Raw genomic sequence first — 24,377 nt, 5'->3', positions numbered from 1 at the left:
TGTATTTAAATGGGATATATAAAATACCATAAAATTAGTGCTATCAAATCAATTAATCGTGATTAATCGCACGCGTACACACACACACACACACACACACACATAATATATGTATATATATATTTATTAATTGATAAATTGATTAATTGATTTATTGATTTGACAGCGCTACCATAAATCTATAATACATAATATGTAAATAATGTCATTTAAAAAAAAAAAAAGGATATAAAAATGTAACTACATGCAAAGTTGAAGACTTTTAGTAGCTCAATAAACCTTTTCTCATTCTTTACTCTCTAACACACAAACAGACACACACACACACACACACACACACACACACACACACACACACACACACACACACACACACACACACACACACTCCAGTCAGTGAGATTTGTGCTGGTGGCAGAAGGTACTCTTCCAAATCCAACTGGGCTGATTACTGATTAGACAGAATTACGAGAGAGGTCACAGCTGAGTCTGCGGCAGACACTAACACACACACACACACACACACACACACACACACATTAGTATTCATTTGCAAACAATGCATTCAGATTGTTAACCGAAAGCTGCGAACATCTGATGGAAAGAAATCACTTGGAGTAGGGCGGGATGCCATTGAGGGGTGGAGAGACATGGATGGGTGAGTAGTTATCTGATTATTACTACCCTTGTGCAGGGATCATCTCCCTCACCACTCCTGGCTGAGGACAAGCCCTGTGTCTGTCCGTTCAGGTGAACTCATTTTGTTTCGCCTGCTATTTTGAGCTTTCAGTACTCAGGCCAGGAGTATTCTTAGCTTTTTGAAGAGTTATATGGCTGAAAATATTTGCATGGTAACTGTGCCGTAGATAACAATTATTGCACAAAAATGTAACCTGACTATATACTTCATGTGGTAAATCTAAATCCAAAATCTTTATTCAATATGACTCAATCTCTATCCTTCTATGTCTATGAGACTTTTAAAGGTATGGAATAATGCTCTTCTTGATATTGTCTCAGCTGTTGCTAAGTATGTTTTCTCTTTTTTTGCCTCTCAGGCATACATTTGCAAAACAAAATGGAAATAGTTTCAGCTTCACTACGTTTCTAATGGACCTCACATGGCATCTCCAAGGAGTTTGACAAATCAAAACATAAAACGGCTTTGTTTTTCCCAATTCTTTTTTACTTATATCTAGTTCTTCTCATTATTTAAATGAATGAGCTGCATGAATGCTGTTTGGCGATTGCAGTTCAAGGTCCTTTATTGATTGACACTCACTAAGTTAGCCTAAGAAGCTAATAGCTAAGAAGCATTAGTCCATTCATGTCATCTTCTGTAAGAACCTTATACACCTCAATGACTTTCATCTCAAATTTCTAATTTAGCTATTTGATTTTTGTACTCCATTAGACTTCCACAAAATCAATTATATAAAGTGTAGGGTTCTCTGAAATTTTGAGCCAGTTCCCACACACATACTGTAAAATGGCTGTGCTGCCGGTTAGATTCACCAAAACCAAGAGAGACAAACTGGCCCAGGTTTTGTGGGTGCTGAACTGGATTTCCATTGTAACTGGAATCATCCTCTTTAGCTTGGGCATCTTTTTGAAAGTGGAAATCAACAAGCGGCAGGATCTAATGGTCGGGCGTCAGCTCCAATCCGTGCCAAACATGCTAATTTCCGTGGGACTTATAGCCTGTGCGATTAACTTTTTGGGAGGAAAGATCTGCTATGACTGTGTGGACACCAACAAGTTCTTACGTTGGAAGTTGGTGATGCTCCCGTACATCATTTGTACGTTTTTCTTCACTCTGAGCGTGCTTGTGGGTGCCTTGATGTGCTACAGCATGCTCGGACAGCTGGAGGAATCGCTAACGTTGGGGCTACGTGACGCGATGCGTTACTACAAGGACACGGACACACCAGGCCGCTGCTTCTTGAAGCACACAGTGGACCTGCTGCAGATTCAGTTTCAGTGCTGTGGGAACGAGGGCTACAGAGACTGGTTCCAGATCCAGTGGGTCAGCAACCGATACTTGGACATGTCTCAACGGGAAGTGGTAGAGTAAGTCGGGCCTGAAACAAATAGTTATATAAATAGTTCATATGTAATTAGTTAGTTGAAATGCCCCTATTATGCTATTTTAAAGGTTCCTAATTTAGATTGGCAGGTCTCCTACAATAGGTTTACATACATCCAAGGTCAAAAAACAGTTTAATTTTCTCATAATATGAATTACAGCATCACCTGTTTTCTCACAGTGTCGGTTCAATCAAGGATTCAGTCTTTCTAAACCTCTCCTTTCCGAGAGCTAACTCTGCTCTGATTGGTCTGATGACCCAGTCTGTTGTGATTGGTCTACTGGTCAGAGTGTGGAAACGAAACACTATTACCATATCTGAATTTTAGCTCCAGATCTTCCTTAACCCTTCTTACTGATACGAACAGAAACAATAGCGTCGGTTTTCAATTCGAGCATAGAAAAAAAGCATCTTCTGGACAACACAAACCAAACTCTTACAGTCAGCTACAACTACAGTCAGTGTTTGAGGACAGGTCAAAGTAGACGTTGTTCACTGGCAGCCAATGAAGATCATAGACTGGCATTATGCAAATTTGTTACAAACCTGTGTAATTTTGAGTAAGAAGTAAGACTGGAATTACTGATGACTTGTTTCAGGCAAAATCAGTTCTTTCTTTTGGGTGATAATAACTCTTTGAATCTTTGAAGACCTTTTACATTCACAAACAGCTATTACACACTACATGAAAGGTAAAATCTGAAAAATCATAATAGGGGCACTAAAATAATAATGAAATAAATCGAATTTTGGTGCAATTTTACAATTATAATTGTTTTTTTTCTAGCCGTCTAAGGAGCAACGTGGAGGGAAAATACTTAATGGACGGGGTTCCCTTCAGCTGCTGTAATGTCAATTCTCCTCGGCCGTGCATTCAGTATCAAATCACCAATAACTCCGCCCACTTCAACTACGACTACCAGACAGAGGAGCTCAACCTGTGGATGAGAGGATGTCGTCAGGCTCTGCTAGATTATTACGCAGACATCATGCATTCTATCGGCCTCACTGTTCTGATCATCTGGCTCTTTGAGGTTAGTTGTGTCAATTGCTTTGGCAATACATTAGGGAAGGATTCAATATTATAACATTTGCAAAGTTTAAATAACTTATATTCAATCATTCTCTCACATTGGCCTGGTCAAATGAGTCCACCTAGCAATCTGCCTTTTAATGGGTACTCTATTCAGGCTACAGTAATAAGATAACTAGGCTTAACTGATACAATAAGGTGCGGTCACATTAGTGAAATGTCATGTGCAAAAAGGTCCAAGTGTAGAGAAGCATGAAAGATGGCACTTTAAAAACCAAGCAGCTTTTTGTTGGCCAACGCAGCGAATTTGTATAACCAACTCGAGTGCGAAATCTGTGTGCAGAAATGTTTCGCCCTCACAAAGAAAATTCCTGATCACGTGGATGACTATTGAAATTACTGGATTTCGTCCGCAAAAATGTGACCGCACCTTTACAAAACATTGGATTCATGACACCAGTCTTTGAATTTGATTGGTTAAGTGTTGACAGTCCAAAAAATTTTCATCCAATCATTGCATTCGGTCCGAATGCAATGATAGGATATCCTACCTGCCTATCAGCGTATGTATTTGCATACCTCTACACACATCACACATCATCAGCGTCTTCCACGCCTCAAACAAACTGCCAACTTTAAGTTCCTCCTGATCCAAAACAACGTGTTTTTCTTGTGTTCACGACATGTCATAATTACCGGAATTAAGAGAGTGGCTGTGCGCGTTCATGTGTTTTGAAGGAGGCATGGCTTTGGAGATACCCTGGAGCAGGGATGGGCAACTTCGGTCCTGGAGGGCCACTGTCCTACAGAGTTTAGCTTCAACCCTAATCAAACACACCTGAACAAGCTAATCAAGGTCCTCAGGATTACTAGAAAATTACAGGCAGGTGATTTTTTCAGGGTTGGAGCTAAACTCTGTAGGACAGTGGCCCTCCAGGACCGAAGTTGCCCATCCCTGCCCTGGAGGAAGGGAAGGATCTTGTGATTTAAAAGCTAGCTTGCTATTGCTAGCATCTCCGAAATTGCCCACCCTAGCTTTAAAAATCTGATCCGGTTCTGTGGCCTAATCCCATCCTGGGATTGTACACTCCTTTTATAATCTGCTCTATGCACCACTCACTCCAATCCCTCAGTATGTAATGCATGTGAAGCTTCATGTAGCACTTCAAACAGAATGAATTATACAATAGTTTCAGTTGAATCAACTTTTTTTATAGGAAAAAGTATCAGACTGCTATCAGTCAAAACAACCTCATCGATTCCTTCTCTGACAGCTCTCGGTTCTTACTGGGGTCCGTTACCTCCAAACGTCCCTGGAGAACGTGCTGCGACAGGGGGACCCCGAGTGCGAGTCTGACGGGTGGCTCCTGGAGAACAGCTTTGTGGAAACCGCTCGCACTAATTTCAACATCATCAAACACCTGGGCAAGTTCAATCAGATCAACACAGCCAGCAATGGAGATCCAAACATTGATAGACCACCTACAGCACATTATGGTCCAGATAATGTGCCTCCGAAGCCTCTTCCCACGAGCAGTTAACCCTCCAGAATGCTCCTTCTGCTGAGAAACATTACATAAGCTACAGAGGACTGGACTCTGATGCTATATGACTTAAAGATTAGGTGAAAACTTAGATGGAATTGTAAAGCAAGAACAGAGTGATATCACAACATACTGAAGTTCTATTGTGATTTAATGTGAAAGAACATAAGGCAAAATATCATGGGGCCTTCAAAGTCTTAAAACCTTCTAACTGCCTCTCATCGAGCATGCAACAGTTTCATTTGTGTGTGTTTTAGAGATTCTCATATGAATTGTGATTATCGAAGAGCGTCACTGGATTTGTTTAGAGGAAACACTGTTCACTGTAGGTTTTTAATTAGAGAGTTTCAATATTTCCATAAAGCAATTTTTTTTTTTTTTTCAATATTTCCAAGATATCAAAAATGTCAGCTTACTCACAAGCCATCATGAATTCTTGTTTCATGCCTTGGTCTCGTGCCTAAAGCCAGGTATTGTAATCACTTGTGAAAACATGATACAAACAGCCTCTAAAAGATTTTTCAGATGTATATTTTAAGCACACCCATGCCTAAAATGATCATGAATATGTAGTGACAATTAATGCAACATGTAAATTGAATTAATTCATCATTAAAACCTTAAAGTGTTGGTACCAAGGGTCGTGTGCAGTTTATTGACTCGATGAAGCATTTGAAAAGTTTTGGTAACACTGTACTTGAAGTATGTATATATAAAGAATACATTATAAATACAATATTAAATATACTCGGTGCAGTAAAAAGTCACGTTGGTTCTAATGACAGAAGTGAGAGGGAGAGGATTTTTCAGGTGAGACTTTTTACTGCGCCGAGTCGAAGTGCTCCCAAGTGCTATTCCGCCATACATTATAGTTATCCTTTTTATCCGCTTAGAAAAGCGCCACATTTTATTATGTGTCACCATTCTTGGACGTGTAACTACTCGTGTAACTGTATTTAAATAGGGAAAACGTGGAGGTGTTTGGTCGCTTCTAACTTCATCTCTGTTTGGTCCCTAATGAATGAACTGGGCTAAGCTAAGTGCTATCAAAGTGTCGCCGCGCCAGAGCGATTGAGTGCACGCACTGAGACGAGAGAGGTATGTATCAACTCGTCTCAGTTAAGGGAATAACATATATTAATATGAAAAAACGGTGGAGTGTTCCTTTAAAGCTGCAAGCAGCATTTATCGGGGTTCAAGCAGTTAAGGCCTTTAAGCACAAAAGCATCAAAAGTTAAGTTTTATTTAGCAAGCATGTAACCACTGATATAATAGATGTAAAAGACCATTTACAGCCAATTTACCATAGGAAATATATGGTTTTAAAACATTTTAACAGTTATTGTTAAACAGTTATTTAACATTTAACAGTTATTAAGACACACATTTTGTCCGCCTTGAGCCAGGGATCACAGTGGTGTAAGACACTTGAGTCTAGGACAAACGGTCTAAGAGTTATGAGCGGTTGTACTTTTGGTTGCTGGAGCGCCACCTATGGGCCAATCGGGGTCATACTCTGATAGGTTCTCCCCAAATTGAGGCCTACCATCTGGCCAGGTTTCAAGTCGGCCTTCCGGTTTGGCAAATCCTTACAATTACAATAGGGTTTCAGCATTTCATGCTTGAACCCCTAATGATATGATAGTAAGTTTGCAATATCAAGCAGTTTGTGTACAGCTAAAATAACTGGAAGCGGATGAGACGGGAAACCACGACACAATAGAGTTAAAATGGTCGCGTTAAGAATGAGAAGGACAGAATGTGAAGTAAAGGTAGAGATCAGTCAGCATGGACATGATGTCACTCAGGAGTTTATTTCATGTAAGTAAGAAGTTTAAAAGCACCTTACAGCTTGAAACAACCGATGAGTGTGGGGAAAAAGAAAACGCTGAACTTGGACTGACACTCAAGAAAAACACGCGTTTGATTTAATACATATTGACAAGTGATATATTTGAATTCACCCAATAGGCATTGATACATGTGATGATTGACCTTTTTTTGTTTATTCATTAATTCACAGCTGCATTCTTATAGTAAAATAGCATAATCTAATTATACATTGTTTTATATACATGTTCAATGTGACATCCATAGCATGAGTGAATCTCATGAAATCCGTCAAGAATATGCCTGGCTCATAATTCATCCCGAAATCCAGAGAAATAAGAAAATGTGCTTGAATTAAATAATGCCTATTTTTAGGACCATTAAAATCATTTGCATCTAGATTATTACTTCCCAATTTCTCATTCTCATTACTGTAAAAACTGTATATGAACTGTAGCTGTATATTATTAGCATTCACTTTCTAAATTCTTATTCATTCATTATATTTCATTTATACTGAATTATGATTTTAATGCATTTTAGTTATTTTTACTGTAATGACAATAATTGAATAAAAAATAAAAAAGACTGTGGTAAATAGAAAAATTGTAGTGGCCTTAAACACAGGTGCCTTTATGCAAAATAAATCTTTATTTCTTCTTCTGAATTGAGGGTGGCATGTGACCCAGACATGTTTTTGTGAGATTCACCTGAGAACATAAGTTACAAAACAGCGTCTCGCTCAGAAACACTGGCAATTATTTTTAACTTTGAGGGCATCTTTGCTTAATAAAGCAGTATAGAGATATATTACATTCACATGAATACATTTCTCACACAGATGAAAGAGCAAACAAGCGGTGACAGGGTGAGAGGACTAGAATTCACAGAGGTATAAAAGCACGTTTGAGTTTCGTAGTGACACAAGCCCCTCAATTAATCTTTACAACCTGAAAACAAATGCAAAAACACCACAACGAGCAAAAAGAAAAAGATGCAGTGCTAAAATGAGTGTAGATCCGCAACCGAAGCCAAATAAATAAAGAGCAGAGAAAGCAAATATACTTTGTAAATATCTTGTATGGGCCTGTTAAGTGTGGCTACCCATAATGCACTGACCGCAGTATTTAAGAGATGTGAGGGTGTTTATTACTCCCTGCTGTCAGGCTGATGTCATGCGCAGGCTTGGCTAACCGAATGTGCCGTGTCTTGCTACTCCTCTTCCCGCCGCGGAGCTCAAAGCATCTGCCACTCAAAGGGGAACATGACGTTGAGGACCTCCAGGCTTCGGGCGATTTCCTCCAGGACACAGTGCTGATGCCACATGTGAAGGAGCTTGTGGTAGCGCTCTGGACACAAGTGGAGTGGGTTCCCACGCCTAGAAAAGTCCAAACAAATACGTGTTAGCATGAGTGCTAATAAAAGATAAACAAGACAAAGCACATGATAAAAGAAGATATTGTGTAACTAACGATTTATATCAGAAATACAGATTAGCATTAGTGCTAATACAGAATAAACAGACAAAGCATATGCTAAATGATGATGTGTGTAAAGCTTGGGGAAGATTTATATAAGAAATACAGATTAACATTGGTGCTAATAAAGAATATACAGACAAAGCACATGCTAAATTATATTGTGTTTCTAAAGCTGAGGGAAGATTTATGAAGACATTATGTTAGTTTTTTACTACCATTTTTTTTACTGCCATTCAAAATAATTGGGGTCAGTAAGATTTTTTTGATAAAAAAAATGACACTAAAGACATTTATAATGAACTTTCTATTCATTAAAGAATCCTAAAAAAAAATTCAACATTGATAATAATAGGAAATGTTTCTTGAGCACCAAATCAGCATATTAAATGATTTCTGAAGGATCATGTGACACTGAAGACTGGAGTAATGATGCTGAAAATTCAGCTTTACCATCACAGGAATAAATTACATATTAAAATATATTCAAATAAACGTGATCTTAAATTGTGATATTTCACATTTCACATATTACTGTTTTACTGTATTTTTGATCAAATCAAAATGCAGCCTTGGTGAGCATAAGAGACTTCATTAAATCTTACCAACCCCAAAAAAGTAGTATCTTACCAACCCCTTTTGAACGGTAGTATATCAACTTATGTGCATTAATAACATATAGCAAGAAACAATATTTATCTACAAAATGATAAATGCTAATTATAATATTTCTGATCTGATCTGAATATTTCTGACTAAAATGCTAATTAAATATTTTAATATTGATTAAAAAATAAGTCACATTATAGAAAACATCTTATATGTCAACTTCTCATTCACAACAATGAACTTTACCCAAGCTGAGGGTCTGTTTCTCCATAATCATCTAGGTAAGGTGCTGGATAGGGACTGCCCCGTGTCTTACTGGCCATCAAGACAATCTCACACTCTCTAACCCTGTTCAGAAAGACACAAACAGAATTTGTATGTATAACCGTCACGGTACGGGTGTCACGGTTCGGTGCATTCAGCCAGATGACGAATACAGTCAGTCACAGGAGATCCACACTCCAATCCAGAAGGGGGCGCACGCAGTAATGCAACGCTGTTTGCTGACCGCCACAACAGGAAAAAGAGCAGAAGAAGATGATACGATCTATGCACTAACCCAAAACAGGCCCTGTCCCAAATGGCACACTTCGGACTTGTGGACTTCCTCAGAGTCCACACTTTGGTGACGTCATGTAGTGCAGACCTATAGGGCCCTTGGTGCGAGTCCACGAGGGCGCATTGAGAGGTATTTTTGGGGCAGACTCGATCGTCACGCCGGAAACAACAGTCTGGTTGTTGTTGGACAGGAGAAATCACATTGTTGAGTCTTATCTCCATGTCAACTACACAGCCTAATTTTACAGTTCTATATTTTGATATTATGCATGCCACCTGGACAATAGATACATCATGCTTATTTAAATGATGTATACAGTTGTACATGATAATACATAATGTACCATTTGAACTAAGATTACAATTTTAACACATAATGAAAATGTGCATGAGTTTCAGATGAATTTACAGGTTTCATTATTCATACTGTGTTTATATATGACTCAGTAAAGCCCTGACATTCGGTTCTACTTATTTAATGAATCATAATGCGATCGTATTATTCAACGCGCTATTATGTTTGAGACATCAACCACTGCTCGATGACCATAATGTTTGTATAAACTGTACATCTAGGTCATAAAAAACATAATATTTTCTTCTCAGACATGTCAACAATTGTCCGTGAGCGAAATCTCCTCCCATCCGTTGTCTGATTGGCCTTTCGCAAGGATTCCTGGGTAGTTAAAGTGTGTGGAGCCTGCATCTATGCGGGCTTCGTGGAAGACCGCTTCAAGGGTACAAAGGGGGCGCTGCTGAGCACACTTCAGAGCGTTAAAATGCCGAATTGGACGGCCTACGGACTTGTAGACTCAGCGAGCACGCGCAATATAAGTCCACGAGACCGAAAGTCCTCTTGAAGTGCGCCATTTGGGACAGGGCCACAGTAGCCTAAACGCTGAGTTTCGATTCATTTTCGTGATGCGCTCCACAAGCTTAATGAAAAGGAAAGCGGGATTGAAACTTTACAGTTTCGAATGATGTCTTACTCTTATCATATCACCATAAATGATGGAGTATTTAAAGTTTTTTCTGCTGTTATGACGCAAAATCATTTGTCATTGTGCTGGTTTGTGTCGTGACTCATGGAAGTCTCACTACTACAGTGCAGTGATGCGAGGTGTCGAACTGTACCGAACCGTGACCCTTAAAACCGAGGTGCATACCGAACCGTGACTCCTGTGTACTGTTACTTCCCTACTTAACAGACATTTGTTTTGTAAAATAAGATACACACAGTAAACTTTCTCCTTCCTCTCACCTGAGAAACATTCCCACTCCAGCCCCACAGACTGTGGCGTGGGCCGTACACGCTCCCACTTCCTCTCCGTTCAGCTGCACCTGACAGCATGAGCTCTGCGCACACAGCATGACCCCACACAGCAGACACAGAGTCGGGTGCTTCCGCTCGTCATCTGATGAGTTTGGGCATCTATGGAAGAAAAAATATAGTCAACACAGGAAACATCCTATTAATCTGCAGAAAATATTCAATTCCCTCAACAGACATTCTAGGCAATCCTTTATTAATAGTACTTACTTAAAGTGACTAGCTTGGTTGAGCAACACACTATAGTCCTCTGGAAGATCTATTAGCCTATTTCTCTTGTGAGGATACCTGAATAACAGTTGAGAAATTCAAAGAAATTAGTGCTTAAATAAAGAGGAAGGGAGTTTACTATCAGTCGGAGGAGAACTCGAGTGTCATCAAACCTGATGATGTGCATTTCTCCTTTGAGGGCTTTGGATATGGCTGTATTCCCACACCACCTAAAACACAGACACAAAGCAATGTTTATAATCAAACTCAATCAATGGATAAATATGGAATTAGGAATGTTCATTTTTGTCAATTATTAACTATTATTATCATCATTCTTATTTTAATTATCAACAAAAACTAAACAGCAATAATAATTTTAATTGTTCAATTTGTATTTTGTATTTAATTTGTATTTAATTGTACATTTTAAATTATTATTAAAAATAAACAATATGTATTATTATTGTTATATATAATCTTTTTTTTGTACAATAATTTTTAATTAATTAACAACAACTGAACAGCAAAACTATTATACTACTTGTATTACTTTGGTTGTTTGTTTTTATAATTATAATGATTATCAATAAAGCAGCAGCAACAACAATAACAATGCAAAAACAATACTGTTTATTATTATTATTATTATTATTAATAATAATAATAATAATAATAATAATAATAAACTACTAAACAGCAACAATAATATATTATTATTATTGTTGTTTTGTTTATTATTATTATTATTATTAATTTAATTGTATAATTATTATTATACCAAGTAATGAAGTTCATTAGCAAAAATGTAGGAGATATTGTAGATATGTAGACATGGCTCATTAATACATATATTAAAAAATAAAAGTTGTGAGCTTGCATCATCTGATGTTTACCTCTTTAATAAGGTAGTTACGACATCCCTGTAGTCTTGAAACAGTTGAAACAGGTTGGATGGTAAGGAGAGGTAACTACACAGCAGAGCGAGCTGACTATCAGGTGATTCTGCAAAGATGAATTATGATTAATAATGGTTTTATACAATTTATACTGATACAGCACTGTGGAGTTTGCTCCAGTACGCAGTACACACACACTGTTAACAATATTGCACACTGCCCAATTCATTCACTGAATGATATCCTGGATGATAAACTTACGTGCAGTAAGCGATTTCTGAAAAATACTGTTGATATTTGAAATCACCAGAAACAAACAAGCCCTAATCTTGATAGCTCCGCCCCCAAATTCACCAACACGCTGTGCAACACAGGCACCTCCCCCCTCATGAGTAGACACGCCCCTTACTGCTGATTGGCTACAAATGTGTTTAGGCACTCAGGTCCGATCCACTTTCAACAAGGTTTCTCAGAAATCGCTTCCAGCACCTTTAAGTGTTTTCAGGGAAACAGCAGTGTGGCACGTTTAATCCAACTAATGAAGTGCAGTGACCTGCAGTACTGGACAGCTCCTCTGGAGGGGGCACTCCTGTAAGGCAATTAAAGAACAGTGCAGCACAGCGCAGGAAGGGAAGGACACCTCTCTTTACACTCTCTACAGTGAAGCCAGATACACCAGGCCTCAACCTGAGAAAGAGAGAGACCATGAGAGCCAGCAAGAGAGGAAGTGGGCGTCTTCCCCTACATGACGTGTATAAACTCACCCGTCTGTGTGTTGATACACAATAGAGAAGAGTTCTGCTGCAGCCTGGGCCTCGTCGCCCTCCTCCGCCATTCCTATCACAGCACAATCTACACACATACACACAATATTGCTGAAACAGTGCTGTGCAAAGGATTTTGCAAAAATGTCATACTTTTGTGTCCACTGGCATCCAGCAGTGTGTGTGTTTACCGTGTGAGGCCAGCAGGATCTGCAGCATGTGTGCCATAGTCACCAGGTGCAGCAGGTAGAGGTGATTGAACGCTGTGCTGACTGCCGAAGGCTGCAGGTCTACGGCCTCTTCCTGGTACAACGCTGGGATGGACAGAACCAGCCCCACCTGAGCAGAACATCACAACATACAGTCCAACAACTCAATGGTAATGTTCAACCACTTAGAACTAACATAACTAGCTGCTCTGAATTATCGCTTGAAGTCTAAGTGCATAAAAGAGCATTTTTCTAAAATTGTTAATGGTACGTGCCCGTGCAGAAGTCGCCTCCATAATGCCAGGGCGTTGACATGTGGTTGCGGAGTTGTTCTGTGTGGTTTTTAGCATGTTGGTATGTGGATACTAGGGTATTTTGGCTGGTTATTTTCTGGCTCAGAGCAAAAGAGCCATTCCCTAAGTCTCTAGATATGGTTTGGGTCAATGCAAGTCTATGGGACTTCTTTTTGTGCTTGTTTATCATCTTCCAGGCAAAAATGTAACCTTTCAGTCATTCAGCATTTTATTTATTTAGATCTAGACGATGGATGGATCTGCACTTTTGTAAAATTAATATAAATGCACAATCATATAAATCAATAAATAATGTACAATTCAATACAAGTTTACTATCTATCTATCCATAGGCAAAAATAATTTAGCCTTTCCTCTAGCATTTTATTTATTTAGCAGATGGATATGGATTCATGTTGACTATTTATAAGGTCCAGTTAAAAAAACAACAACAAAAAAAACACTCACCAGTAGATGAAAGAAATCCACTTCTAATATTGATGGTGTGTTTTCTACATTTGGAACAGGAACCAGGACTAGAAAGAGGCAAAGAGAATTATTATATGAACAAAACCACCAAACATATCCATCCTCTCATAAACGTGACATACCTGCTAACATATCAGCAAAATGGTTCTGTATGACAGCTTGACTGCTCCTCAGCCTCTGAGCTGCTGAAAACTGCACCAGCGCTTTGAGTCCAGAGAGCTGAAGAACAACACGGTTTAAGAAATCAATCCCACATTAAATGGTGCATACTATGATCAATATCAGTACAGCCAATCCAGACCTGTCTGTTCTGGAGGGATCCAAAAAGAGCCTTTCCCTCTTCCTGTAACATGTTCTCTAAAGAGACAGAAAGAAATCAGATTCAACACACAAGTCTAAATGAAAGGATGCATCTCAGTTATCTATGAAGTCTATGGAGTTGGGTCAAATTTACTTGTATACTACTTTTCACAATACACCATGGCTACATTCACAAAGCAGCAGAACACAGTTGGAAGTGTCATTCACACTGCTGATGCACTGATCATTTCAGAGTGAAACTTAAATATGGTTATGGGTGTGAATGTTGCCACTGTTTTTACGCAGCTTTACAAACAACAATGCCTAACAAAGGCCCCAGTTATGACGGAGGAGTGCATTACCGATGGCCTGGATGGTGTAGGCACAAGTGTTCCAGGACATGACAGGCACGTACGGGCACAGGTCATTGGGAGGCGTCTGCAGACCCACCCTGTGCACCGTAGTCGCACAGACCCCCAACATCTCTGTGATACTGCGAGAGAACTTCGGCCTGATCAGAAATGGGGATTTTAGATGATCATATTCAGTGACAACATGAATTTGTCATATGTCAATATTAATAAATATTTATTTATAAAAAAAAAGTAATATTGTGAAATATTATTTTTTTAAAAATGAATGAATGGTTTTCTATTTGAATATACTTTAAAATATCATTTATTTCTGTGATGTAAAGCTTCATTTTCATCAGCCATTACTCAGTCTTCAGTGTCACATGATTCTTAAGAAATCAATAATTTATATTATTTTTTAATTTATGTATATGTACATACACACACACATATATAATATTTAAAAAAAAAAATATTTTTTTTTATGAGAAAGCTGTTAAAAATAAATCTACATTGCACTATAATGTGATTTCCCCAACCATTCAATTAATTTACATTTGGTAAACTGAATTTATATGCAGATTTATTTATCCAATATTTACCATGCCAATTATTCTGACAAGGACTGTATATGACCAACATATTATATAAAACCAACAAAATCATGTATTTCTCATTAAGTTAAATAAATACATAAAGGATCAGAAGCATATATTAAGTAAATATGGTCATTTTTTTATGCCACATTGACTTAAGTAAAGATCAGTCTGTTTAGAGACTCACGGCTCTTGAACTCCAAAACTGAGAATGGATCTGAAATCAGCTTGACACTCGTCAAAAAGTGCTGTTGCTTCCTCCGCTGCTGCCTCACTGTTATTGTCTGTAAATACACCAACACACAAATCCATCCAAATTAAAAAGAAAGTGTCAATGACATTAAGAAATTGAAAAGACACATCAGTTTAGAGTCTCACCCGCTTCCCATGTGGCTCTCAGCCCTCTGATCCGAGAAGAAATAATCTGAACCCAGCGCTCAAGAGTGAGATGCTGACCAACTAACTCAGCATTCTCACTGTCAGAGAGAAAACAGAGAGAGTGAACATTTCAACTCAACTCATCAACACCAAATATTGAATATAAAAAGGTTATTAAAGGTGCTGTACTAGTTAATCCTGCTGGGCTCCACAGGGATCAGCGGGATGACCGTGTTACACAGGGACTTGCAGAGCGGACACATGTACTCGCCGTTCTCCAGGTCTATGATCAGCTCTGCATGCAGCCGATTCCGAGTGGTGTTCTGCACAGCCTCAAAGTACCTGCAAACAGACAAAAAGGCATGACGATGTAAGGTGTGCTATATTTTTAGTATCCGTTTTGAAATAGTACAACTCATTTATTTCTGGTTATGTATATTTTCAATGTGCTGTAGTCACCTAGTTGACTAAACGCCACCTAAAATGATTTAAAAATCTGGACATTTTCAGAGACAGGAGAAGAGATGATTAACGTTTAAAGAATTTTCTAAACTCAACGGAACATGAAGTTTTAATCTGAGAAAGCAGTGGCTGTTAAACATACGTGATAGTTTCACCACAGGGTGTCAGTGCTCGTCTAAACTAGTGACCGTGACGCTGAAGTGTGAAAGTCCTGATGATTAAGATCAGTCCGAACATTTATTTAATTAAATATTGCATTGACTATTCTGTCCTTTATTTTTTCATTGTCAATCATTTTGCTCTATGTAATTTAAATGTTTATGCCCAAAATGCTTAATGTTCAAAGTAGTTGACTATTAGTCTCCTCTACGTTTTGTGCTTTACTCTTTAAGATTAATTAAATATTTAGTCTTTAATCTATCGTTAAATTTATTCTAATATTTTAAAATACTGGAAAAAGAGCACCAGCGGACACAAGCAATCCTTTTTATCAGTCAAACTCATTTTAAAAATGTAAACTCAACAGTTGTGAAATATGATCAGTAAGAGAAAAACACGTTAATGAGAAGACGAGCTCTGCACTGCTGCAGTTAGTGGGGAAATATATTTAATTATTCAGAATGCACAGTTGGAAAGCAAATATATTATAGGAACATTTCAGCAAGTTCAAGATAATTTATGTTAATGCAGAGAAAATGATTCATAGTTTTAATCAATTGACAGCCATAAAACGTAGAAATAATCTGCATTCTCGTGTATATAGGTGCGCTGAACGCTGTTACCAGAAACTCTCGAGTTGTAATAAGTAGAACGTGGAAGTGGTTGTGCAAGTAGTCTATTAAGACAATACTGCCAATCTGGACAATAACAAAGGCCTACTGTACCTGTGTGTCTATCATTACTGTAGTAATGCTAAGGTATATACTGACAACTAAAATCTAATTTTAGAGTGAGTGAGCAACTTTTAATTGTCCTTTTTTATGAATCATTACTTGATTAAAAACATTAAAATATAGAGAGACTTTTATATACTTGAGTTTTGCAACTGAATGAAATATGGATAAGGTAATTGTTAGGCATTAAGTATATTCAATATATATATAAAAAAAATGTTAATCACCTTTACATGGTATCTGAAGGCCTTTTAAAAGTCAAATTTAAGGCTTTTTGAAAGTTACACTTTAAAGATGCAGTCTGTAAGAATGACAATAGTAAATGGAAAATGGAACAGAAATCCAAATTCAAAATATCAGAGATCATCATTTACCCTGCCCCCTCCTCAGACTCGACGCTCACGCGGGTTGCCAGTTTGAGGACACGCAACAGGAACGAGTGCAATTGACAATGAAAGCCGAGGAGACTTACACGCAAGTTAATGAGTTGATTTATCCACGTTTTAATATGCTCTCGTTCACAGAGATTTTTAGATGGATACCGAGGCTTTTTATGGGGATCCTAACTGGCATTCCCAGGGTGTCGAAATACTATTGGTGGTTTTATGCTTTAGTAGAGTGAAAAAGATACATACAGCACCTTTAAGTAACTATTTAAGCACTGACTCACTTTTGCCAGCAGATGGCATGCATCACATGTCCACAGCTGCCAGTGTGTGTGCCCACAGCCAGATCAGCGGGCATAATCACGGGGTAGCAGCCTTCTGTTGGACAAAAAAAAGAAAGAAATCAGTCTGATTCAGCATCACAGTACATTAGCAATGTTTGCATAATTCCTTTCATCATTGTGTCATTAAATCATCTCAACGTGTCTTGTGTCAATGCTTGCAGCTTCATAGCAATAAATGTACTCGAGAGGTACCTTTGGTGGTGAGCGTCTTCGCACGGTTCTGGGTGAGAACTGTAGATCTCTGCACACATGCCGTGAGGACCATGGCTGCTGCCTGAGCCTGAACCTCCTGCTCCTCCTGACACAGGATACAGGTCAAAGCCTCCCAGTCTGAGGAACAAAAGCCCTGCTGAGGACCCACAGCCACTCGGCTCTCATCCACATCCATCCCACAGCTGCACACACACCGTGGAATTCATTTAGATCACATTTGTGTTCGCCGAAATGATATCAAATGACAATAGGCATAGGCTATTCTGATAGGCAGGCTTTAGGGGACAAAAGAACAAAAGAATTAAAGAAAATACTGAATCAAATAATAAGGAAAAAAATGAAAATGCATAAAAATGAAAGAGTAAAAAGTTCAAAAGCAAAAGAGAGAAATGTGAAAGGAACCAAAGAGGAAGGAACCGAAAGGAAAAATTATGGATAAAAAAAAACAAAAGAGTAAAAATGTATAATGAAAATATGATAATATAATATAAAAATAATAATAAAAAAAAGTGCATGGTGCAAAAATGAATAAAGGGAAAAGGAAAGTGAAAGAGCAAAATAAATTTAAAAAGTCTAAGAGAAAGCAAAAGAAACTAAAGAGCATAAAAGAAAGAGAAATAATTAAATTAGTAAAACAGTAAATCCTGAAAGATTGAAAGAATGACAGGGAAGAACAATGGAAAAAAATAAGTAAAAGAAAGAGCAAGAATACAAAAAAAAGCAAAATGAATAAGAAATAAGAATGAAAGAGTGAAATACTGTAATAAAACTGTTAAAAATCACAAGAAAGCAGCGAAATAAATAATTAAAAGGCTACAGCAAAACAGAACAAAAGTGAAAAGTACGAAAAAAAGAAGGAAAGACCGTGAAAAAGAGCAAAATAATGAAAAAAGATGTATGATAAAAAACACTAAGTGCAATGAGTGCAATAAAAAAGGCCAAAAGAAAGTGAAACAGTAAAAAAAGTGAAAGAGAAAAAGTAGAAGAGAAAGTGAAAAACTAAAGAGTCAAAATAGAATGAGTAAGGGGGGGATACAAGGAATTGGTAGAAAAGCAGCAAAGAAAGAAAAAAAGAAAAAGAAAGAAAGAGAAAGAAAGAAAGAAAGAAAGAAAGAAAGAAAGAAAGAAAGAAAGAAAGGGGAAAAGTAAATAAAAGGATGATTAAATGCCACACTAATAAAAAAAAGGCTAAAAGTGAAAGAAAGCAAGAGTGAAAAAAAAAACTAAAAGCAAAAGTTAAAAATGAAAGAAACGAAAATAGAAACATGAAACAGAGTAAAAATGTATTAAAAAAATTATGACAATAGAACTTAAAAATATTGTTAAATGTTAAATATTTACAATAAGGTCCCATTAGTGAACTAAAATTAACTAATGTAAAGTAACGGAACCTTATTGGATAACTAACATTAATAATGAGGAATACATTTGTTACAGTATTTATTACACTTTGTTAATTTAAGTTAATAAAAATACTATGTTATGTTAGCTCAGGTCCAACATTTTATTTTAATCATTTGATATTTTTTTTTTACATTTACTAATAAATTAACTAAGATTAATACGGTAAATGCTTTAGAAGTATTTTTAGAAGTATTTGTAAACAATGTAGTTAACTAATGTTAATAAATGGAACCTTAATATGAATCTTCTCAAAATAATAAACAAAAGTGAACAGTGCAATAATGAATAAAAAACAAAAAGAAAGTGAAAAAGCGAAAAAGAATAACAAGGTATAAGAGAAAGTGATGAGCAGAAGTGTTGACCTCTCCACAGACGTGGCGGTGTCGCTCTGACTCGAGCTCTCAGGAACGTTGTCGTAAAGCATCTTGTGGGACTCTATGAAGTTCTTCTGCATGGCCGACATCTGAGCCATGATCTTCTGCCGGTGTGCTTTAGCAGCTTCAGCCTTTCTCTTCCGCTCCACTTTCTCCTTATCCTGAACGCTCTGAGCAGAGACAACACACTTCAAACCCCTCGAAGACACGGAAGCATTTCCACTTTTGAATCTGTGTGAATCGCAATACCTCTTCTGACTTGCTGTGATCTACAGCAAATGAAGCAACAGGACCGGATTTCTCCCGAAGACACTTCACCACCTCAAACATCTTGCAGTGGAGACATTCACGTCTTTCATTTCAAATCGATGAATCAAACAATCAGATACACATTAAATAATCATCATCTTCATACCTGCAAGTTCCATGTGATCATGTCATTCTGAGCTTCCAGAGAAGGTAAAGACTTCATTCTGTTCAGGAAGTGGAACAAAGACTTGCCATGTTCAGAACCAGTTTCTGAAAATACAAACACATCTGTATCGATCAGCAAATACATACAGCAAGGCCTTCATTGCTAACGGTTAATATACTGAAATAAAATCAAACAGTAAATCTGTGATTTGGCTTAGTGGGAAAGGCTGCAATTTAATTAAATAAATATATGCATGTGCAGAAACTAAAAACTTTTTATGCGTTTTGGTCGTTCATTTACACGACAATGGCGTTTTGGGGGCCTGAAAGCGAAAGCTTTTGAAAACTGGTTTCAAAGTGCAAGTTTTTGAAAACGATACTGTTATAGTCACTATGTAAACTACAAAAACGTGAATTTGTGAAATTGGTGACATCATGAGCATGCGTATTACGTGTTCAGTCTATAGGCACGTGGTGTTTTTTTACATCGCCAACTACTGGCATCTGTACGTGAAAAACGCAATGTTTTTAGTACATCGCTGTCGTGTAAACGTACCCTTAGTATTGTATTTTCACAGCTGTACAGGAAATGTATTTTTTTAATTAAATACTTGATACAATTTCTGTATGCTTTATTTTCATATCGCAATATAATTAGCAAAGGCTCTGTGCTCTGAGTCGGTCATGGTCAGACGTCCGTAAAAGCATGAACGGTGCAAATTTAAGTTGCAATTCTAATTAAAAGACACTGACACTGCTTATTCATGTTTAATAATGTAAAAGTATTAAAGCAATATTTTTGTATGAAGTGGTACCGTATATACCCGAATATAAGACGACCCTGAATATAAGACGACCCCCCCATTTTCCAGACTTATTTTTGGGACACAAATTGAAACAAAAAAGATTTTTGTGGGAAAAAAAAAAATCTGGTTTTCAACAGAAAATAATTTTATTTGAAAATTGCAGGGAAAATTCATTCTCTCTCTTCCAGCACGCGTGCACCTTTCTCTCTCTCTCTCGCTCTGCGTCTCGCGCACGCACCTTTCTTTTTCTTTTCTCTCTCTCTCTCTCTCTCTCGGCAGAGAGGAGCAGCGTTTTAATTCAGTTAAACACAGATATTATGTTGCTTATTTTGTCTATATCGCGAATATAAGACGACCCCCCATTTTTCAGCCTATTTTTAGGGTATATACGGTATATAAAAAAATATGACTTGACTCGAATTGCAGAGCTTGTGCAAACATATCCACATCACTATGATCAGATGCTTTCTTTACTGCTGTTTTCTCACCACTGCCATTTTGTTGTGTGTTTAAAGGAAAGCGCACAGCACATATTTACATATTCATCTTAACGCCGCTCTCATATCTCATAGTATAACAGTGCCGTTAGGATGCTGTCTATGTAAAGATGCAAAGCATCACACTAGGTTTTGTGCTAGGCCAAGATGAAGGGTAACATCTTACTTTGTGCTTTTAGACTGAAGTCAAAGTTCACTTCTTCAGCACCGCTGCTTTCCAACTGTGTTTTTTCCTCCAGTAGAGCCTGGCCTACAAGGTGCAGTGCCTAAAGTCAGACATGCACGTTAAAAATCCCCATATCAAAACAGCAACAGCCAATGATATTCCAGGTAATTAACAATGTTCTTAGAAAAACAAAAGCCGTAAAAGTCGTACCCTCTGGATCATGGGTTCAGTCCATCGGTTGGAACGGTCCTCCACTGCTTTCTGGAGAATTCTCCTCAGAACATGGATGAAGACGTCACAGCAGAGGAGATGCACTATTTTTGAGAATGCTGGACAAAAGTGAGGGGGCACTGGGGGGCAGAGGGCTAAAATAGAGGAACATCAGATATCAACGACAAGTGAAATTTTCCGTTGAAAAATCATAAATGGGCAGTTCCGGTCCTGGCTTCTGATTGGTCAATGCAGCATTCAGGTGCAAAAATTCACAATTATAGTAAAAATGACTCAAAAGATCTGCTCATATTCATTATCATATAATTGCTAATACATTTTTATTTTATTTTACTTGTATATAAACAAATGTTGCATTTTTGTTTAGCACTTAAAAAAAAAAAAAAAAAATCCATTTCATTTTTTATTCTGCACTACATGCTTGTTTTCAGTACAAAACACATCTACATACCTTTATTACTGCCCTCTCGATTCATTTTCTTCTGAGCCTCTTCTGCCTAACATGAACAAAAAAACATCCTGCTGTTTCAAGACTAATGTGTTTTACTGAATGAGACAATGAGATAACAGGCGCATCATATACCTTACTATGCTGTGGTCTGGAATAATGATAGAAGAAGGGGTTAAACTCTTTCAGATATTCCTTCTTCAGCTCATACAAGCCATGGCCTGACACTCCCGGTTTTCTAAACCGCATTTAACAAAGAGTTAAATGTTAGAGAGTGCTGTTTGGAATATACTTTGCATTTCTTAGAGCGGTCAGTGACACAACTGGTATAATAACTAGTAATAACAGTGTAATAACTGATATAACCAACTAAAGATTTGGTGAAATGTACTCACTTGAAAGTGGCAACCTTGGAGATAACCGTTTCAAGCACTGTTTCGTGGCTTTCCTGTGTTGCATTAAAAAAAAAATTCATTTAGTTAGAACAGTTAAAATTTTATAAAAGTTTTTAAACTACCACACACATTCAGACAATGTAATTTAGTAAGTTAATGTACGTAAATCTCAGTCAGAACTGGCTACCATCATTTTACTGTAATGCTGAATAATTGAATAAATATCAACTAAATAGGTAACAGTTTACAATAAGGTTTATTCATTAACTTAGTTAACTGTTTAAGTTAATATGAATAATAAAAACAGCGATAATATTGTGTATCGCCTATAGGACGATTTGACTAATAGAGCACATCGCCCAACACTACATCTGACGCAAATGCTCATGTGATATCAATGCAATGATGCGCAAATGATCCACCACTATTTTCAAAAGTAATTTTTTTCTTTCTTTTTTTATCGAGGCGTTCTAAGAAAAAAAACAAGCATTTTCAAGGATGATTTTCAAAATTCAAGCATATTTCAAACCTTGAAAGCACAACAGTTAAAACAAACATTTTCCAAATGTAATTTTTTTTTTTTTGCTTGAACCCTGTAAATGTTTTATCCGACAAGAACACGTGCATAAACTACGATGGAAACACATTTTTGGATGCGATTGGAAAACTGGACCAAACAGCGGACCAATTTCATTGCATAGCATCTCAAATATTGGTTTGATCATTCTGAAACGCCTGAGCCAAAGTGTCTCATCAGAATGATTTGGTTTAATTCCTCCCCAGAAATGTCTCACATGATTGCATTTCCAAACACCAGGCATCTGAACACAAGATAGCATGACAGCGTATATAGTGTTTCGTCTGTGCTCTGAGGCGCAAGTCATCTATGATGTTCAAAAAAAGAGCCAAAGTGGTTTCCCTGACTGCAGCAACTTCCATCTTCATTACAGATATTTTGCACCAATTTCCCAAGAAGTTGATTTTTTTTTCTCTTGAACATATGGAATGGAAACGTTGTTTCAAAAATGTTTTAAGCGATATTCCATTTTTGCACGTTAAATTTGCAACTTTGGATGGAAACTGCTATTGAACAGTTGTACTTTATATTAACTAACATTAGTCTAATAAAAACTGTTACAATTGTTAAAGTTTGTTAACTAATGGGAGCTTTTTGTAAAATGTTAGCAATAAATCAATACATAAATTAAAATAATAACATGAAATATATGCACTAGATACAGTATAAATGCACTAAATGTCTTACATTATCAGGCAGGCTTTTGACCAGGCTGCTATGAGCCATGGGTTCAATACAGAGCAGATGGATAACCTCCCTCATAGTCACGTCCTCCTTAGTCACATGACTTATTCCAGGTACGTACCGCTCACCTGCATATTTTGCATGTAAAATATTTATACATGAGGTAAAACAATAAAGGCAGTGTCTCCAATAAAACCATTTACATAAAACAACTGATAACACATCAACTAGAGGCAGCAAACTGTAAAAATGTCCATAACTAACTATGGTGGGAATAAAAGGTCATGTTGTGAGATCTTACCAACAATGACGATTATCAGGTAGAGCATCTGCTCTGTTAACCTATTCCACTGTTTCAGTACTTCCTGTGTGATGAAAAGGCACAGAAACCAATCAAAATCAACAATTATTTATGAGGAAAAAAAAAATTCTCATTTTTTATCTCAACTTACTCACCTGATCTTTACTGGAGCAGTTGCCATTAAAAATATCGAAAAGTTCAAATCTCAAAAGAACAAGCATGAGGAAATGATTGGGGTCCATTTTGGAAGCAGCAATCTGTGGTTGGCCAGAAAATGTCATTAATATCAATATATTTGTATTAATTTTAGAATTATATTATATTTTTTATTCACACATTTATGATTGTATGCACATACCTGCAGCATCATAACATCCTTATCAAACATTTCATCCCTGCACTTTACATCCTGATAGTAATACACCTAACAACAGAGCCAACAAACATTAGCCAAAGTTAGAATACATAAATGACACAACACAACCTGTGTATTTAAAGGGGTTATATGAAGCTATTTTAAAAGTTCATTATTTTAGATTATTGGTATAGGTTAAGATGCTTTAATGTTTAAAAAAATATTATTTTTGACATACTGTACATTATTGCAGCTCCTCTATTTCTACAAAGCCCCTTCTTCCGAAAATCCTCAGTGCGCTCTGATTGGCCAGCTGACCTTGTGCGTTGTGATTGGCCAAACAGCTCAAGCATGTGTCGGAAATGTAACGCCCCCTTACCATAATCGCGAGCTTCAGCTTTAAGCAACTGTAAACACACAGTTAATAATGTCATCGATTTTACCGTATCTTTTCGGCCCCGAGTCAG

At 37.3% G+C, this 24,377-nt stretch overlaps 2 protein-coding genes across 4 annotated transcripts in view; one reads left to right on the top strand and one right to left on the bottom strand.

Annotated features, from left to right (window-relative positions):
• Positions 1-391: 391 nt before the first annotated feature.
• On the top strand, positions 392-5,300 carry prph2la (peripherin 2-like a). 2 transcript variants are annotated; one of them, XM_079854263.1, is made up of 4 exons: positions 392-658; positions 1,059-2,070; positions 2,875-3,121; positions 4,338-5,300. In XM_079854263.1, the coding sequence occupies exons 2-4, from the start codon at positions 1,490-1,492 to the stop codon at positions 4,389-4,391; spliced, it is 882 nt and encodes a 293-aa protein (XP_079710389.1). In that variant the 5' UTR covers positions 392-658; positions 1,059-1,489; the 3' UTR covers positions 4,392-5,300. The 2 variants fall into 2 exon arrangements, with proteins under 2 accessions (XP_079710389.1, XP_079710388.1); XM_079854262.1 differs by having other exon boundaries at positions 396-658; positions 4,395-5,300.
• A 1,159-nt stretch (positions 5,301-6,459) lies between these two features.
• Positions 6,460-24,377, bottom strand: part of ubr1 (ubiquitin protein ligase E3 component n-recognin 1) — a 32,161-nt gene continuing 14,243 nt past the window's right edge. For both annotated transcript variants that reach the window (XM_079854261.1, XM_079854260.1), the window contains exons 18-47: positions 23,914-23,979; positions 23,711-23,812; positions 23,556-23,619; positions 23,258-23,382; positions 21,994-22,046; positions 21,734-21,836; positions 21,602-21,647; positions 21,130-21,284; positions 20,920-21,019; positions 19,452-19,555; positions 19,286-19,366; positions 19,025-19,206; positions 17,238-17,440; positions 16,986-17,079; positions 15,150-15,302; positions 14,961-15,058; positions 14,770-14,866; positions 13,996-14,144; positions 13,635-13,690; positions 13,456-13,552; positions 13,313-13,380; positions 12,534-12,681; positions 12,343-12,430; positions 12,132-12,265; positions 11,576-11,684; positions 10,853-10,909; positions 10,680-10,757; positions 10,401-10,571; positions 8,828-8,929; positions 6,460-7,872 (exon numbers count right to left, since the gene is read on the bottom strand). In XM_079854261.1, coding sequence (XP_079710387.1) covers positions 7,731-7,872; positions 8,828-8,929; positions 10,401-10,571; positions 10,680-10,757; positions 10,853-10,909; positions 11,576-11,684; positions 12,132-12,265; positions 12,343-12,430; positions 12,534-12,681; positions 13,313-13,380; positions 13,456-13,552; positions 13,635-13,690; positions 13,996-14,144; positions 14,770-14,866; positions 14,961-15,058; positions 15,150-15,302; positions 16,986-17,079; positions 17,238-17,440; positions 19,025-19,206; positions 19,286-19,366; positions 19,452-19,555; positions 20,920-21,019; positions 21,130-21,284; positions 21,602-21,647; positions 21,734-21,836; positions 21,994-22,046; positions 23,258-23,382; positions 23,556-23,619; positions 23,711-23,812; positions 23,914-23,979 — 3,225 coding nt within the window. In that variant the 3' untranslated portion in view covers positions 6,460-7,730. The remainder of the gene's footprint in view (positions 7,873-8,827; positions 8,930-10,400; positions 10,572-10,679; positions 10,758-10,852; positions 10,910-11,575; positions 11,685-12,131; positions 12,266-12,342; positions 12,431-12,533; positions 12,682-13,312; positions 13,381-13,455; positions 13,553-13,634; positions 13,691-13,995; positions 14,145-14,769; positions 14,867-14,960; positions 15,059-15,149; positions 15,303-16,985; positions 17,080-17,237; positions 17,441-19,024; positions 19,207-19,285; positions 19,367-19,451; positions 19,556-20,919; positions 21,020-21,129; positions 21,285-21,601; positions 21,648-21,733; positions 21,837-21,993; positions 22,047-23,257; positions 23,383-23,555; positions 23,620-23,710; positions 23,813-23,913; positions 23,980-24,377) is intronic.

The sequence above is a fragment of the Squalius cephalus genome (assembly GCF_949319135.1).
Source record: "Squalius cephalus genome assembly, chromosome: 20".
NCBI classification, from domain to species: domain Eukaryota; kingdom Metazoa; phylum Chordata; class Actinopteri; order Cypriniformes; family Leuciscidae; genus Squalius; species Squalius cephalus.
This window is presented reverse-complemented; position numbering and strand designations above follow the sequence as displayed.